The sequence below is a fragment of the Dendropsophus ebraccatus genome, chromosome 14 (genome assembly GCF_027789765.1).
Source record: "Dendropsophus ebraccatus isolate aDenEbr1 chromosome 14, aDenEbr1.pat, whole genome shotgun sequence".
In the NCBI taxonomy this organism is placed as follows: domain Eukaryota; kingdom Metazoa; phylum Chordata; class Amphibia; order Anura; family Hylidae; genus Dendropsophus; species Dendropsophus ebraccatus.
This window is the reverse complement of record NC_091467.1, coordinates 52,165,938-52,181,259: the sequence shown is the minus strand read 5'-3', so window position 1 is coordinate 52,181,259 and position 15,322 is coordinate 52,165,938. Positions and strand designations below refer to the sequence as shown.

At 44.8% G+C, this 15,322-nt stretch overlaps 1 protein-coding gene across 1 annotated transcript in view; it reads left to right on the top strand.

Moving 5' to 3' along the window:
- Positions 1–15,322, top strand: part of LAMA5 (laminin subunit alpha 5) — a 90,361-nt gene that overhangs the window by 70,820 nt on the left and 4,219 nt on the right. Inside the window, exons 44-74 of the mRNA XM_069951472.1 lie at positions 8–88; positions 456–670; positions 1,418–1,518; positions 1,794–1,974; positions 2,126–2,269; positions 2,630–2,781; positions 2,873–2,983; positions 3,170–3,281; positions 4,018–4,191; positions 6,865–7,061; positions 7,144–7,260; positions 7,335–7,489; positions 7,566–7,707; positions 7,829–7,931; positions 8,534–8,647; positions 9,739–9,918; positions 10,090–10,232; positions 10,424–10,609; positions 10,887–11,023; positions 11,417–11,570; positions 11,650–11,783; positions 12,067–12,226; positions 12,323–12,451; positions 12,535–12,689; positions 12,779–12,911; positions 13,001–13,144; positions 13,941–14,071; positions 14,176–14,343; positions 14,601–14,739; positions 14,824–14,975; positions 15,115–15,304. Of these exons, the coding sequence (XP_069807573.1) occupies positions 8–88; positions 456–670; positions 1,418–1,518; positions 1,794–1,974; positions 2,126–2,269; positions 2,630–2,781; positions 2,873–2,983; positions 3,170–3,281; positions 4,018–4,191; positions 6,865–7,061; positions 7,144–7,260; positions 7,335–7,489; positions 7,566–7,707; positions 7,829–7,931; positions 8,534–8,647; positions 9,739–9,918; positions 10,090–10,232; positions 10,424–10,609; positions 10,887–11,023; positions 11,417–11,570; positions 11,650–11,783; positions 12,067–12,226; positions 12,323–12,451; positions 12,535–12,689; positions 12,779–12,911; positions 13,001–13,144; positions 13,941–14,071; positions 14,176–14,343; positions 14,601–14,739; positions 14,824–14,975; positions 15,115–15,304 (4,534 nt within the window). The remainder of the gene's footprint in view (positions 1–7; positions 89–455; positions 671–1,417; positions 1,519–1,793; positions 1,975–2,125; positions 2,270–2,629; positions 2,782–2,872; positions 2,984–3,169; positions 3,282–4,017; positions 4,192–6,864; positions 7,062–7,143; positions 7,261–7,334; positions 7,490–7,565; positions 7,708–7,828; positions 7,932–8,533; positions 8,648–9,738; positions 9,919–10,089; positions 10,233–10,423; positions 10,610–10,886; positions 11,024–11,416; positions 11,571–11,649; positions 11,784–12,066; positions 12,227–12,322; positions 12,452–12,534; positions 12,690–12,778; positions 12,912–13,000; positions 13,145–13,940; positions 14,072–14,175; positions 14,344–14,600; positions 14,740–14,823; positions 14,976–15,114; positions 15,305–15,322) is intronic.

The window sequence follows — 15,322 nt, the reverse complement described above, 5'->3', positions numbered from 1 at the left end:
GCCACAGCTTCGCCATTGGATGTGTGCAGAGGGGTTCATCTACACAGTGCCTCTGTAAACCAGGCTACGCTGGGGCAAAGTGTGAGCGGTAAGTGAAGAATCCATGGATGGGATTTATAATAACGGGATGGAATGTGCCGGGCAATGGCTCCGTAATCTTACTGAGCAATATCTTACACTTGTGAGTGGTCTAACTGATAGCCGCCTTCATGGCTATTCCTTGATGCAGCTAAAATTACTATGATAGCACCTTTATTCTTATCTTAGTGACTGTTATCACCTACCCCTTCAACAGGCCTCTGAATGGAAATAAGATTGTCTGTTCACTGACAGCAAGTCAAGGTTTTGAAATGTGGAAAGCTCCTCTGATAGGATGTTTAGGAAAAATGTCTTTATACATCTCTATGCATATACGTGTTTCATGTCCTGTGTTTGTCTTTATCGTCCTTTATTAGCTGTGCTCCTGGTTATTACGGGAACCCTATGGTCATCGGAAGCTCCTGCTTGCCCTGTAATTGTAATGGAAACTCAGACTCCAACATGCTGTTCAGTGAGTGCGACCCTCTGTTCGGCACCTGTTCTGGCTGCATGTTCAACACCGCCGGGCCGCACTGTGAGGTGTGTGCACCAGGCTTCTATGGGGACGCGATAGCCACCAAGAACTGCACTAGTAAGTATTTTACCTCTACAGAATAGAGTAAGGGGACTATTCCACGGAGCGACAATCGGCCGAATCAGCCCGATTCGGCCGATTATCGCTCGGTGGAATATAGAAAACGATCAGCCGAAGATCATGTCATCGGCTGATAGTTTATTTAGGCCCAAGCCTAAAATCATTATTCCCCCACCGCTCATCGCTGCGTGGAATAGCGATGAGCGGCGGGCAACGACGATTTGAGAAGCAGCATACATTACCTAGCCGGGCTTCTCCTCCGCTCCGTCTTCCTCCCCTGGTCCCGCTGCGCAGCATCAGCTTCGGTGCGGCCTGACTGAGCTGTCAGACCGCTCAGCCAATCACAGGCCGGGACCGCCGCGGCCAGTGATTGGCTGAGCGGTCTGACAGCTCAGTCAGGCCGCTCCTGAGTTGATGCTGCACCGCGGGACCCGGGGAGAAAGACTGAGTGGAGGAGAAGCCCGGCTAGGTAATGTATGCTGCAAGGACATCGGCAACCATGTCGCTGCAGCCCTCGCTAAACGATCATCGGGCTGTGGAATAGGCCTAGTAAACGGGGCTAGCAGATCGGCGCTCGTTTACATCGTTGATCAGCCCGTGGAATAGGGCCCTAACCCTCCCTATCAGGTCACCCTGGCTCAGTTATATGGCTCTTTACATGCACTGATACACTGTAACAAGTCTTGCACTAGGCTCACTTTTTAGTAATGAAGGCGTTGTAATATAAAATGTTATGTTTTGTAGGATGTAATTGTTCTCCTTGTGGAACGGACACTTGTGACCCAAGAAGTGGAAGATGTCGGTGCAAACCAGGAGTGACCGGCCCAACCTGTAACCGCTGTGAGGTAATACCCTGAAGAGAAGTAGCAACCATGTTGTCCACTATTGTTTTGAATTATTTATCTTGTATTAATTCAGAGCTGCAAGCACAATTCTGCTGGTTGCTGTTGGAAACTGTGATAGAGCTTCTCATCTGATACTGCCTAGGTTCCAACAATATGCAGAACAAGCAAGAAATGCTGAAAGATTTCAGCTCTGTGCCTGCAGGATTGTAAATGCAGCTCTGGAGTGTCAAATGGCGATATTACAGTCCCAATACCTTTCTGTTTATCTCTTCTAGGAGGGCTATTATGGATTTGATGGGTGCTCAGGGTGTCAGAGGTGTAACTGTGGCGAGGGCTCAACCAGTTCTACTTGTGACCCCCAAAGTGGTCAGTGTCACTGCCGTCCTGGAATTACAGGTCCCCGCTGCCAGCAATGTGCCCCTGGTTATTGGGGCTTTGGTCCTAGTGGCTGCACAAGTAAGTGATTTTCTAGGCAATTAGTCTCCAGCCTATGGCTTCCCAGCTGTAGCAAAACTACAACTCCCTGCATGCTGGGAGCTGTAGTCTTTCAAATTAGTGTCCGTGTATTTCTGGATACGATTTCATTACCTTGTTTGTTCTTCCTTAGAATGTCATTGTAAAGGAGGCTCATGTGACCCGCGAAGTGGGGAGTGTAAATGTAGCGATGGGCTGACCGGGAAGCAGTGCGACACCTGTAGCCGCCCAAATGAAGTACCAGTCAGCCATGGGATGGATGTGATGAAGTGCGAGCGTGAGTATTATGTGCTCTTTCTGGTAAAGACATAATCACTGGAAGTTGTGGTCCCTGGGCTGCACTACTGAGACCTAATCCTAATGACTGCATAATGTGGATCCAAATCACCAAAAACAGCAATATGTATACAAGGATCCTCATCTAAGATCCTTACAAGGTCTCTATGATAACTATATATAATGAGTATGTTGCCCAGCTCCAGTAGTGCAGCCTCAGGCTTTGGGCCTGCAACTTCAATTAATTATATCTCAACATAGACGTCTTTATTACTTGAATGTACACTAGGGGCCCTTTAAGTTGTACTTGATCCTTGGATTGCTGCCTCCTGCTCTAAGTGTTGGTTTGTGTTTTATGCAGCTTGCGATAGCTGTGTGGTGACTCTGCTGCAGGACCTGCAACGTTTGGCAGACTTTATTCCCAGCATCAGGGATCAACTCACCAACCTGAGCATCAGTTCCATTGCTTGGACTCGTCTAGGCAACCTCAACGCCTCCATCGCAAACTTGACGGTAAGGAAATATTCACTACTCTAACTGGTTTGGTCGAGTATCAGCAAACACTTTTGTCAGTTATATATTCTTATTATATTGTTCTTTATAGGATCAGTGGCTCCAGTATCAAACCTCCATCAATGGCATCAAAGACAAAGCTGACGATTTGGAAGATGACAGCTTTAGTCTCGCTCAAGACTTTGATGCACTACATGAGAAGGTAAGGGGGTTGTCTTCCAGTTCTCGACATAAGGGGGAGTGCCAATAATATACATCAACAGCAGTGTTTCCCAAGCTACAGCTCTCAGGGCATGATGGGAATTGTAGTTTTGCAACAGCTTCACCTTGGGAACACTGACCTACAGGGTGGATATATGGAACCTCATAAGAGCTTTGCTTTCTTCAGGTGAATTCAACCAACAGGACAGCAGTGAATTTACAGAAAGTGACCCAGGACACCAATCAGAAAGCGAGAGACATGCTAAACCGAGTCCAATCTCTATACAATGTTTCACTGGGTAAGATTCCCGTCATGGCACCTCCTGTTAGTACCTTCCTTGTGTATGGAGTACTGCAACATCGAGTACATTGTCCGAAACAGTGCCAACGCAGTGCAGTAAACTGTATAAAAGGCATAATTTGTACAATGCCGATGTAGCAGTGCTCAGTTGCCACCGTATAGTGATCAAATAACACAAAGATCATATTTAAAAGTAATACATTTAATATTTACCTATTCTACCCTGGTGTCCTGCAGGCGTTTGCCCGTGTTTCCTGCTGACGCTTCTGGCCCCATCTCTCTTCAGTGACAGGCTGCTCAGTCAGTCGCTGGCTGTGGTGCGGTCCTGTGATTTGGTGAGCGGCTGTCACTGAAGAGATGAGGCCAGAAGCGTCAGTGGTCAGCAGGAAGTAAAGGCAAACAGGGGAGAATAGGTAAATATAAGCTTTATTATTTTTCATATGAAAAGCAAGGGCTGCACGGACATCGCTAATGATGCCCTAGCAGCCCTGCCACAGGAATATCGAGACAGGTATGGACTTGATTACAGTGCATGGTTCGGGCTGTGTAATTTGCCCTAAGCTGATCACAAACCATCCCCCAGCAATCTGCTATAATTTGCAACCATGATGCACTCTGGCCAAGAGAGAAGGATCTTGAATAAACGACTCCCCGCTATTATCTTTAAATTCCCTAACTGACTGTTTAGACAGCCCCATTCTTGACTATTGCATCCATTGCATCTCTTTTTATAGGACTGGTCAATCAATTGAGCAAGATTGGCTCCTCAAACATCAGTAATGTCACATCCACCGAGGAGTTCAGACAGATCATGACTGATGTGGAGAAAATTCTGAAGGAAATGAGAGACAAGGACTTTGGATACGGCAAGGACCTCGCGATGAAGGAGCATGAAGAAGGCAAAAAATGTAAGTATGTTCTTTACCGGAAATAATCCTTGAAGTGGTACTCCAGCCCTTTAAATTCTTTATATATATATATATATATATATATATATCTCTGCCCTTATATAAAAAATAATAAAATCCGATTCTTACCTAACCACGCTCCCCTGGGGTCTCCCTGCGCCCCACTGTATGCTTCCACCACCACTTCCGAGTCGGATTAATCTCTGCAGCCAGTCACTACCCACTGTGATGTTACTGTTGAGAGTCCAGGAGTAGCGTTCAATTGGGGAAACCCTAAGATGCTGCAGTAGGACCCCGGGGGATGTGGTGAGGTAAGAATAGGATCTTTATGTTCTATATAAGGGCAGCAATATATATAAAATAAAACTAAAGGGCCAGAATGTTCCTTTAAGAATGGTGCAGAATTACACTATGTTGTGCAATACTACCATCTAGTGTAATGCCAACATGCTGTGCTCTGCTGTCAGTTAGTGCAGTGCTACGATGCCTTGTAATGCCACCATGGTGTGTAGTTCCAACATCCAGTGTATTGCCACTACAATGTCCCCTCGCTTTGTAATGCCATTCTGCTTCTTTGCAATGTGGACTAAAGCAGTCATGCCAAACTCTGGCCCGCAGTGCCATTATTTTTGGCCCGCTGAGCTTTTCCATTGCTGTATTAAATCTGGCCCGCCTGACGTTGCAGCAGATTATAATATGGGTGGTCCGGACAGCTGCTCGGACTGGCTACTATATAAGAGACTATTTGAAGGGCTGGCTACTATATAAGACACTATTGGGGAGGGCTGGCTTCTTACATAAGAGATTATTGGAGAGCGCTGGCTATTATATAAAACAATGGGGGAGGGCTGGCTACTATATAAGAGACTATTTTAGGGACTGGCTTCTATATAAGAGACTATTGGGAGGACTGGCTACTATAAAAGACACTATTGGGGAGGGCTGGCTTCTACATATGAGTCTATTGGGGAGATCTGGTTACTTTCTAAGACTATTGGAGCGAAAACAAAAAGAGGGGGAAAGGGCGCCTCCTAGTGCAATAACTGGATTACTAAATAGTAATAGTGCAAAGATTCACACTCAATGTGCTCACCTTTTAGTGTTGTGCAAATGATAGGCACAACACTATATCACACGTGATACCAATACCGCAGCTCAGCAGGGGATCATCCACACAGCGTGTGGAGTAAACATAAAAACCAAAAGAAAAAATTACGAATGCAAGACCAATGTATATATAAGTACTTATCTTTTATTAGAATATCAAAAAGGAATTATTTCAATTAAAAATACATAACAGGGGGGCTGAAGCTAATACAGATCCCCATAAAAGTGGTGGATTGACTAGGTTCTTATATATAAAGTGCTAAATCACAAAATAGATAACAGTAAAATGGAGAACCTATATATACACGTATATACTGGGCACTGGGTTGGTACTACATACAATAAATAGATAAATCTCACAGTGAGTACAAAGAAAAAAACACCATCCACAAATAATAGATATTACCCATACATGTCCTTAGTATACAAATCCACCTCACCATACACCCGACGCGCGTTTCGCGTGTTGCTTTATCGAGGGTAACTGAAATAATTCCTTTTTGATATTCTAATAAAAGATAAGTACTTATATATACATTGGTCTTGCATTCGTAATTTTTTCTTTTGGTTTTTATGTTGGACAATTTTGGGTGCGCATAGACCGCACTATTTGGGCCTTATGTAGGATTACAGCGTGTGGAGTAGATGCACCAAAAAGATAGGGTCCTTAAAAAACTTTAGGGCCCACACACGATCCTCCAAATCGCATAGCGCAGGTAGATATATGTAAAGGCAAGGTAGTCAATGGTAAGCCTTGTGTTGCTGGCTGCCAGTGGATATGACTCCCAAGCCAGATAATGGTAAAAAATTGCCAAAGCAGACTTATTAAAAGATAGCGACGCGTTTCGGCACTCTAGTCCATCAGTGGCTTTCTCAAGCTTAACCAGTTGGGAGTCATATCCACTGGCAGCCAGCAATACAAGGCTTACCATTGACTACCTTGCCTTTACATATATCTACCTGCGCTATGCGATTTGGAGGATCGTGTGTGGGCCCTAAAGTCTTTTAAGGACCCTATCTTTTTGGTGCGAAGACTATTGGAGAGAGCTGGCTATTATATAAAACTGGGGTGGTATTGTATAAAAGACTATTTTAGGGACTGGGATCTATATTTAGGGACTGGGATCTATATAAGACTATTGGAGGAGGGCTGGCTACTATTATAAGAGACTATTTGGAGGGCTGGCTACTATATAAGACATTATTTAAAGGACTGGCTACTATATAAGACACTATTGGGAGGGCTGGCTACAATGTGGGGCTCTAATAGTAGGCCTGGCTACTATGTGGTGCACTATGGGGGGGGGGCTACTACATGGGGCACAATTATGGGATTACCCACTGCTTGAGGGATATAATGGGTAACTTTCTTATGGAGACAATTACTTCAGGATAGGCAGTGCCAGGAACGCCGCATGCACTCTTCATTAAATATCAAGATTGGCCCGCGACTTTCTCCAATTTTTTAATTTTGGCCCACTGTGTATTTGAGTTTGACACCCCTGGACTAGAGTGTCTCTATGTATGGGGCACATGTGGATATGATGAGTAAATTCTTTTTCTTAGTGTTGGATCGGGTGAAAACTGAGCTGCTCTCCACCATAAAGGCCAACCAAGACTTACTGAATGGGATCAAGAAGAGACTGGACACTTACAGCTCGGAGGTGATGGATTTACGGGATGCCATGAATGAGGCAGTGAACAAAACCATTGAAACCGAGAGTCTTAACAGCCTGAACTATAACAACCTAGAAGAGAACAAGGTACATGAACCCAGAGAGCAGTACAGATTTCACTTTTCCTCTGTGATCCATTCTGTGCTAGAACTTCACTTTATCATTGCAGCTTAAGGTAAAGGACTTGAAGGCACAACACAAAGAGCTGCTGGGAGCGATCAAGATGGGAGAAGACGCTCTGGCCCAGGTGTCAGACATCTGGCAGATGATAGATGACATGAAAGAGGTAAGATGGACACCAAGGGGGAGAGTTGTGTCCCCTTTAAGAGCATTCAAGTCATTGGCTTATGATGTCTTCAGGAATATGAAAAGTTAGCCGCTGAACTGGATGGAGCCAGGGTCCAGATTATGGAGGAAGTTAAGAAGTTTTCTCCAGCGAGCCAGAAGCTATCCGTTGTGGAACAGGCTGAGGAACATGCAAGACTTCTAAGTCAAGTGGCCAAGAACTTATTCAAGTGAGACAATCTCCTTGGTTGTGAATTATTCCCGCTTGGTGTAAGGTCTTACTGACATTGTCACATTTTCTCTTAGCGCCATTGGAGACTCCAATCAAGATGAGTTCATCCAGAAAGCCATAAATGCCTCCAATGCTTACTCTAGCATCATTGACGCCATAAAGCAGGCTGATAAAGCTGCAAAAGATGCCAACCGAGTGGCTGGAGATACACATAAGGTGAGTCCGATATAGGATATTGGCGAGGCTAAGATTTACATAGTCTGTGAGTGGAAGTGATGATCATGTTGTGGAGGGATATTACAGTAAAGAAAGTGCTGACTCCGCAATGTTTCTGCAGAACATCCTATCAGAGCAGCTCGGAAAAAAAGGTAAAGAATTGAAAGATAACAGCACAAAGTTGGAGGAAGGTGCCAAAACTGCCCAGAATGTGCTAAATGGAGGTGAGTTCAGAAAGCCTTCTAAATGCAGTTTATTTTTTTTCTTCCCGTAGGTATATACGATATATTCACTCTGTATACAGTGGTGTCAAACCTGCAGCCCTCTATCTGTTACAAAACGACACTTCTACCCATCACCTGGGCAGTCAAAGCTTTGGTTTGACACCTGTGCTGTATACTGAATACGTAACTCAAATCTTTAGTGTTTCATGGAGCCCTTGTGTCCTTTCGCGATCCTTAAGGCACTGTAACCCTTGCATTACCAATAGCGTCATCACTGTCACTCCTGTACAACAAACCGGAGGCTCAGTCCATTTCCCCATGTTGCCCTCAGAGCAGAAAGTGTAATACAGCTCCACCTAGAGGCATTCTTTGAAAAGGATTAGGATTGTGAGTGAATTTGGACATCACGCAGTTACTTACTCCACAGGGAAGCGGCTGCTGCTCTCAAAATAAGTCATTTTTCTGCAGATCACAGAGCAGACGATAACACGCTCAGAGTCAGTCCAGCGCCAATTTCACACTTACAGGGGGCTTCAAATGACTTGTTTTAGCGAATTGTGTTGCTCGGGGTCCTAGAGAGACTTGTTGACCTCTTTCCACAGATGTCCTGAAGAAGCTGCTGGAAGCAAAGAAGAAACTTCAGGATAGCAAAACAAAGAAAGAAAAACTTCAGTCGGAGCTGAGAAACGTTATGGACAAAATCAGCATGACACGAGGTAAAATCCCTGAGATGTTTCCATCGCAACCAAATCCTTTCAGCCAAGAGTGACCGGGCAAAGAGGGGGAGGAAATCATGAGAGAGAGAGAGAGAGCAAGATGGATATGATAGCAATAGATAAATGAGAGAGTAAAAAAGTGTTGTTTATTCACCCAACAAAAACCTGCAATGTTTTATCCCATCATATGGCTTTTCTTAAGCAGTGGATTACATGCAATAACATATTGGCTATGATATTAATAGATAGATATAAGGTATAGATAGATGCTGGCCACATTTGCTGTATTTTAATTACTAATAAGTCATAATAAGAGTCATCTAAATATAGGAAATTGCATGAGAGAGATAGGTAGAGTAGAATTTGCCACTGCGGTCCCCCCCCACCTAGTCCAGAGAGTGAAGGGGCTGCAGGGCATCTGCTGTGTCCTGTCCCCAGTGGCTACCCGCTAGGCCATTGGGCTTCTTTGTAGCTCTGTGCATAGCCGTAAAGTGTTGCTGTGCAGGGATAAACTATAAAGGGACCACAACTCTGAGGCAGCATTGAAACCCCTTTATTCTTAGGATCTGTGGAGGTCCCAGAGCTTGGATCCCCATTAGTCAAGTGATGGCATACACCCCTTTAAAGGGGTTATCCAGCGCTATAAAAACATGGCCACTTTTCCCTTTCTTTTGTCTCCAGTTCAGGTGTGGTTTGCAATTAAGCTCAATTTACTTCAATGGAACTGAGTGCCAAACCCCACCCAATCTGGAGACAACAGAGGGGAAAAAGTGGCCATGTTTTTGTAGCGCTGGATAACCCCTTTAATGTAATGAACTGCCATATTATCAAGGACCATGCAGCACTTGCAGCATCACTAGGGGAAAATAGCACTCAGGCGTCCCCTAGAGGTGACTGTGTGTAATGCTATGGCTGTTATGATGTGCAATAACATTAAGCTCCAACTGAAATGATGTGAAGGTTTACCATGGTTCATTGGGGTTCCCCAACCAGGAGCCATATGTAACGTTATTTACTCATTTCGTTACTAGAACTAAACTTACTGCCTTTGTTGGTTGGTTCAAGGCCTTTTATACATTGGTGTCTTGCAGATAATGTTACAGACCAAATAACAAAAGCCAAAGTCAAAGCCACAGAAGCCAATAACACAGCTACCAGGGTTCAGACCACACTGGCCAGCATCAAGAAGAACCTAGACGAATGGAAGGATAAATACGGGACCATGAAGAACGAAGATGTGAACAAGGCTGTGGATGAGGCCAAAACTACTGGTAAGTCACAATGGGGATACTAGGACTACATGGCTACTAGAATGTAAGGTCCACAACTTACATCAGACCTGAGACAAAGCACAATGTGGTAGGGTCACTTCGGTCAAGTCACAGAGAAGAATCTGTACCCATGCAATCATCTTCTACAACTCCGTGTTCTGTCTCTTTAAGTGTCCAACCTAGAAAACACCATCCCGCTGCTTCTGGAGAAACTGAACAAACTGGAGGACCAGCAGGGACAGAACAACAGCATCTCTGACAGCATTCAGCGTATCCGACAACTGATCTCACAGGCCAGGGATGCCGCCAGCAAGGTGAGCAATGTTCTGTCAGGCAGTTGCACTACAACTCCTAGCATGGCAGGTATACTAAGAGTTGTAGTTTCACAACAGCAGAAGAGCTTCAGTTTTGGGATGCGTATTTTATACTATCACATTTCTTTAGCTTAGATGATCATAAACACTGTATGATCAGTATTTTATCCCTTTCACGTTTTCCTCTTCAGGTTAGGGTCCCGGTGAAATTTAATGGCAGTTCTGGGGTACAGCTACGTACCCCGAGCAACCTGCCCGATCTGGCAGCCCACACCTACCTCAAACTGCACATTCAGAACCCCAACCCACAGAACAAGAAGAAGCGACAAGCTGAAGCTGATCCCACACGTTTTGTGATGTTCCTCGGACACAAGGATGTGAGTATGACCTATAAATCTATAGATTAGTTATACAGAAAGGACTTTAAGGGGCTGTCCAGAAAGTGGTCACATGACCTCATCTTGCCACCATATCATCCAAAAGAGCCCTTAGTGGCAGTGGTCTTGAGGTGAGGTCTTATGATACATGGGAGGCCCCAATAAATTTTAAAGAATCAGTGTACTAATAAGCAATCTACCATTAGATCCCAATTCACTGATGAACTTAATATCTGCCCCTTTTATTGATGGTAACTACTTTGGCTTCTTTGCGCAGGGTCAGGGTGACTATCTTGGTATGGTCCTGAGAGGCAACAGACTGCAGTGCATCTATCGACTTGGGGAAGAGGAACCAACGTACCTGTCTGCCAATGAGGACATCAGGGAGCAGTTTGTCACCGTTGTCATAGAGAGGTTAGCTCAATGTGCTTGGGCCTTCATATTTTTATGTGAAAGTCTTTTAATCCAGAATCAGAGACTTTATCAGGAACTTTAGGAGCTGCCACATGTGACAGTATTTACTAATACTGGTGTCCAGTGCTTATCTAATATATAGTATCTAATATTGTGGAAAATGGTTGCAAGGATGACGGATAATTGGTAGTTTGTTATAAAAATAGACTCAGAAATAAGTCTGTCATAGGTTACTTGTGTGATTTTTTTACCCAATGCTGAACTGGAAGTAAGTACTGAGAATGCATTAAGTGTAATGGATGGAAGGAGACTCCCCTGTGGCTTTTAGATGTTTCTTGTGATGATGGAAAGAAGGAGAGCATCTATCTTCATTTCCCCCTTCTGTTCTGATAGGATTCTGCAGTATGCCCAGATGTCTATCTTTGTAACAAAGGATAGTTTACACGAGTTCAAAGGAGACAGCACAGCCAGCGGGGAGCAGGGGCTCCTCAATCTGGACCCCCAAAGAGTGGTGTTCTATGTAGGAGGGTATCCTGCAGATTTCAAGGTAAAGCCCCCACTATCTATCTATCTGTCTGTCTGTCTGTCTGTCTGTCTGTCTAATCTATTCTGCATTCCATCTCCAGCCTCCTTCAGCTCTGGACTATCCCAGCTACAGGGGCTGCATTGAGCTGGACACTCTGAATGAGAAACCCATCAGCCTGTATGACTTTGAAAGAACCTTTGAGCTGGACACTGCAAAGGATAAGCCCTGCCCCAGGTACAGCGCCGTGTTCACATCTGCCCCTAATCTGGGGTTTTCTTGGTCTTGGACTTTGAGCACTTTATCACTTTAATGCACTGCCAATAGTATCACAATGCCCAATGTAAGTACAAACCTTGAAGAGGCTGTGAAACTTGCTCAAGCCCTGCTGCCCCTTTATCGGCTAAGGTGCAGAAAGATAGAATGTTAAATGGTGACGCCTTTGACATATTGTATGTATGTAGTTTTGTCTTCTTTAACATTTACCTCCCTCATCGTATGATATATCTTTGATTCCTAGGTCCAAATCTACAGGAGACCCCTGGCTCACTGATGGGTCTTACTTTGATGGGACAGGTTATGCTGAGGTTAAGCTGGAGACCCTTCCTGGGGTCAAGAGGTTTGAGATGGATGTCCGATTGGTTTCCCACAATGGAATCATCTTCTTCCTCGGCGGAGAGGTAAGTACCTGGTCTTATTATTCACAGCTTCCTCCAGACCACATATTATATTTAAACAAGACAGTAATCCTTATCATATTCTTTTTTTCTTTCTAGGACCAGTTTGTGTGTCTGGCAGCCCAGGAAGGTCAGCTTGCCCTGTATTACAACATAGGAAGCGGAACTGAGAGAGCAAAGTCTATAGAGTCCTCCCCGCTGTTTGTCAGCACTTCAACCTCAAAAGCGGTAATGCCAAAGTATCCAACCAGAGTCTTGAGCGGCCTGAGACCTCCTTGATTTCTAATGCCATTGTGTCTCCTGTCCCTCAGATCCAGGTGATTGTCGCCGTAATTGGTGGCAAGAAGAGGATATTTGTGCGATTCGAAAGGTTAAATGTATTTAGTGTGGAATATGATGGGGGGAGCCTGGAAACATCACGATACATCTACCTTGGGGGTCTTCCAGCTGAGCAGCTTCCAGAAGGGTGAGTAGATGGTAGCAGGAAAATTCTTGAACTTTAAATAGACCCCCCGCCCCCTGATACCATAAGGTCTATTGTGTTCTCTGTCACAGCCTGAAGGAAATCTTCCCCAGCGGAGGTTCTATTAGAGGTTGCATGAAGGGACTCAAGGCTCTAGGGAAGTACGTGGACTTGAAGAGGATGAACACGACCGGAGTGAGCTATGGCTGTACCTCGGACCTGCTGGTGAGTTTTGGAGAACTTTATTCCCTATGACTGATATGGCTGGTGCTCCAGATCCTTATGACCGCTCTTCATGTTCTCTGTCCCTACAGATTGCAAGGTCCGTCCAGTTCGGGGGTAATGGATTCTTGAACATGAACCTGAAGAATGTGCCCAACTTCCAAGATGACTTCTATGCCGGTTTTGGTTTCCAGACAAGTCGGAGAAATGGCCTGATGTACTACCACAGTAATGAGGTGAGAAATGTCATCAGAGGAGGAGAGTGTTACTTGATAAAAAAACAAACAAAAAAACTTTTGACATGTTTTGAGCAGTCAAGGTTTAAATATTCAGAGCCCCACTGATCACTAGATATAGCTGGGAGTATCCAATTTGTTGCACAAACCTATGGAGTCCATCTGCCAGGTGTCATACAGAGCATCATGTAGGAGGATGAGGTAGACAGCACTCAAGATTTTGCATAAGGCTCCCCCAGTACAACCACAGAGGTAGTCAGTAGAGATGATTGAACATCGGAAAGTCGAACTCAAACATTCTCGAACCTGCCACATTTGATTGCTGATGTCTTCCCAGTCTGTGGGGAAGGAGAAGAGTGCCCGGGGACCGCCTGGAATTCCAGGATTCAGGTTATTGCCTAGGCTGAATCCTGGAATTCCAGGCGGTCCCCGGGCACTCTCATCCTTTGCACGGACCGGGAAGGCATCAGCAATCAAATGCGGCCCACCATCACGTGTCTCGACATCAGTGTATCTTAGAATACACTGATGTCGAGACATGTAATGGTGTGTCTGCAGTGTTTTGATTGAGCTCCCTGAGGTCAACCAGCGTCCTTTTGCATGCACTTACTAGGCATTGCTCCCACTAGCCAGAATCCTTCTCCATACTGATGAGGGGCAAATACCCCAAAACAGCTGTCTGTGGATGGATACCTTGCTTGGGTGGTTTCTTTGACTGGAGACATTAATTAGCTTGGTTGTTCCTTCCCCGATGATTATTGTTGTATTTATTCCCATAGTGCTTTGTGTTTTACAGGAAGGACTGTGCCAGGTAGCTGTCCAGAATGGTGTCTTGTCAGTGAAGCTGCTAACCGCTCAGCTAACCTCTAAAGCTTCATACTCCGATGGTTCTAGACATTACATGACCCTATACAGCAGCAAGAATGAGTAAGTATTAGTAAGATACCTGTGTATAGAGACATTAAGAGCCTGCAGTCTATGATGGTCTCTAGGACAATGTACTACTTTCTGATAAATATTTAATTGCTCAGGTTGCGGCTTTATGTGGATGATGAACTACAAGGCAGCGGACGACTATCTCAGGGTGGCCGCAGAAGACGACAGGATGCCTCCGGCGACAGTTTACTCATTGGAGGGGCACCTGATAGCAGTACCCCAGCCAACTTTAGTGGCTGCATCAGTAACGTCTTTGTGAAAAGGTAAGATATGGACAAAGCTTGAGTCTTCTACTATAATGTGCTTGAAAAGAAGGTGTACGGTGCCACAGCAGCACATAGTATTTCAGCAGAGGAACAGGGTGTAATTCAGAAGAGGGAGTGCTGTTCCACACTATTCACATGGTTGTATTAGTGGAGATAGAGGTATTTGTCACAAGCACAGTATCATGGAGAAATAAAGAACAATAAACTTGTAGAAGCCTCTTATAATTTGCCTCAACCCATCACTTTATCTCTAGAATTACTGGACCTCAGATGGTTCTAGATCTGCAGCAAAATGTTCGCAGTGTTAACGTCACCATGAAATGTGAAGAGGTCCCTGAGGAACGACCCCAGGAGATCAGAGCGCTGGTGCGGAAGGATAAACTAAGGATGAAGGTAAAGGCTCTTGTGTTGCCCTATACATCCTGCTTTATTCTTTGTCTTTTACATATGACATTATAGTCATCTTCACCTTTGCAGGCGCGGCAGAGAAAGTTAGCTCTAATGGAACACCGACACTCGCAGAACTCATCCTGTCATGTTCCCAAACCATTAAAAGGGGCATTAAGGTTTGGAGGAACTTCATACAGCCATCTGGAATTCACCAACATCCCTGGTTCCTTCCAAAACAGGTGTGTACGGATGGTAACTGGTGACAGATGTATCTATGTATCCTGGTACTGTTGGAGGAGAGGGCCTCTCTCGGGCGTTAGGGCACAGATGTGGATTGTTGCATTAGAAGGCAGTCATCCCATTTTCCTTTCTTTGTAGGTTTCACTTTTCCATGGACGTTCGGTTGAACTCTTCCAATGGCCTTCTGTTCTTTGTGGCTGATGAGCAAGTAGCCTCCTCTTTGTCACTGTACGTCTCCAATGCCCGATTCATCCTTATGATGAATGTCAATGGAAAATCAAATCGGCTCAGAAGTAAAGAAAAATACTTGGATGGACGATGGCACACGGTAAGCGGTTACACTAGT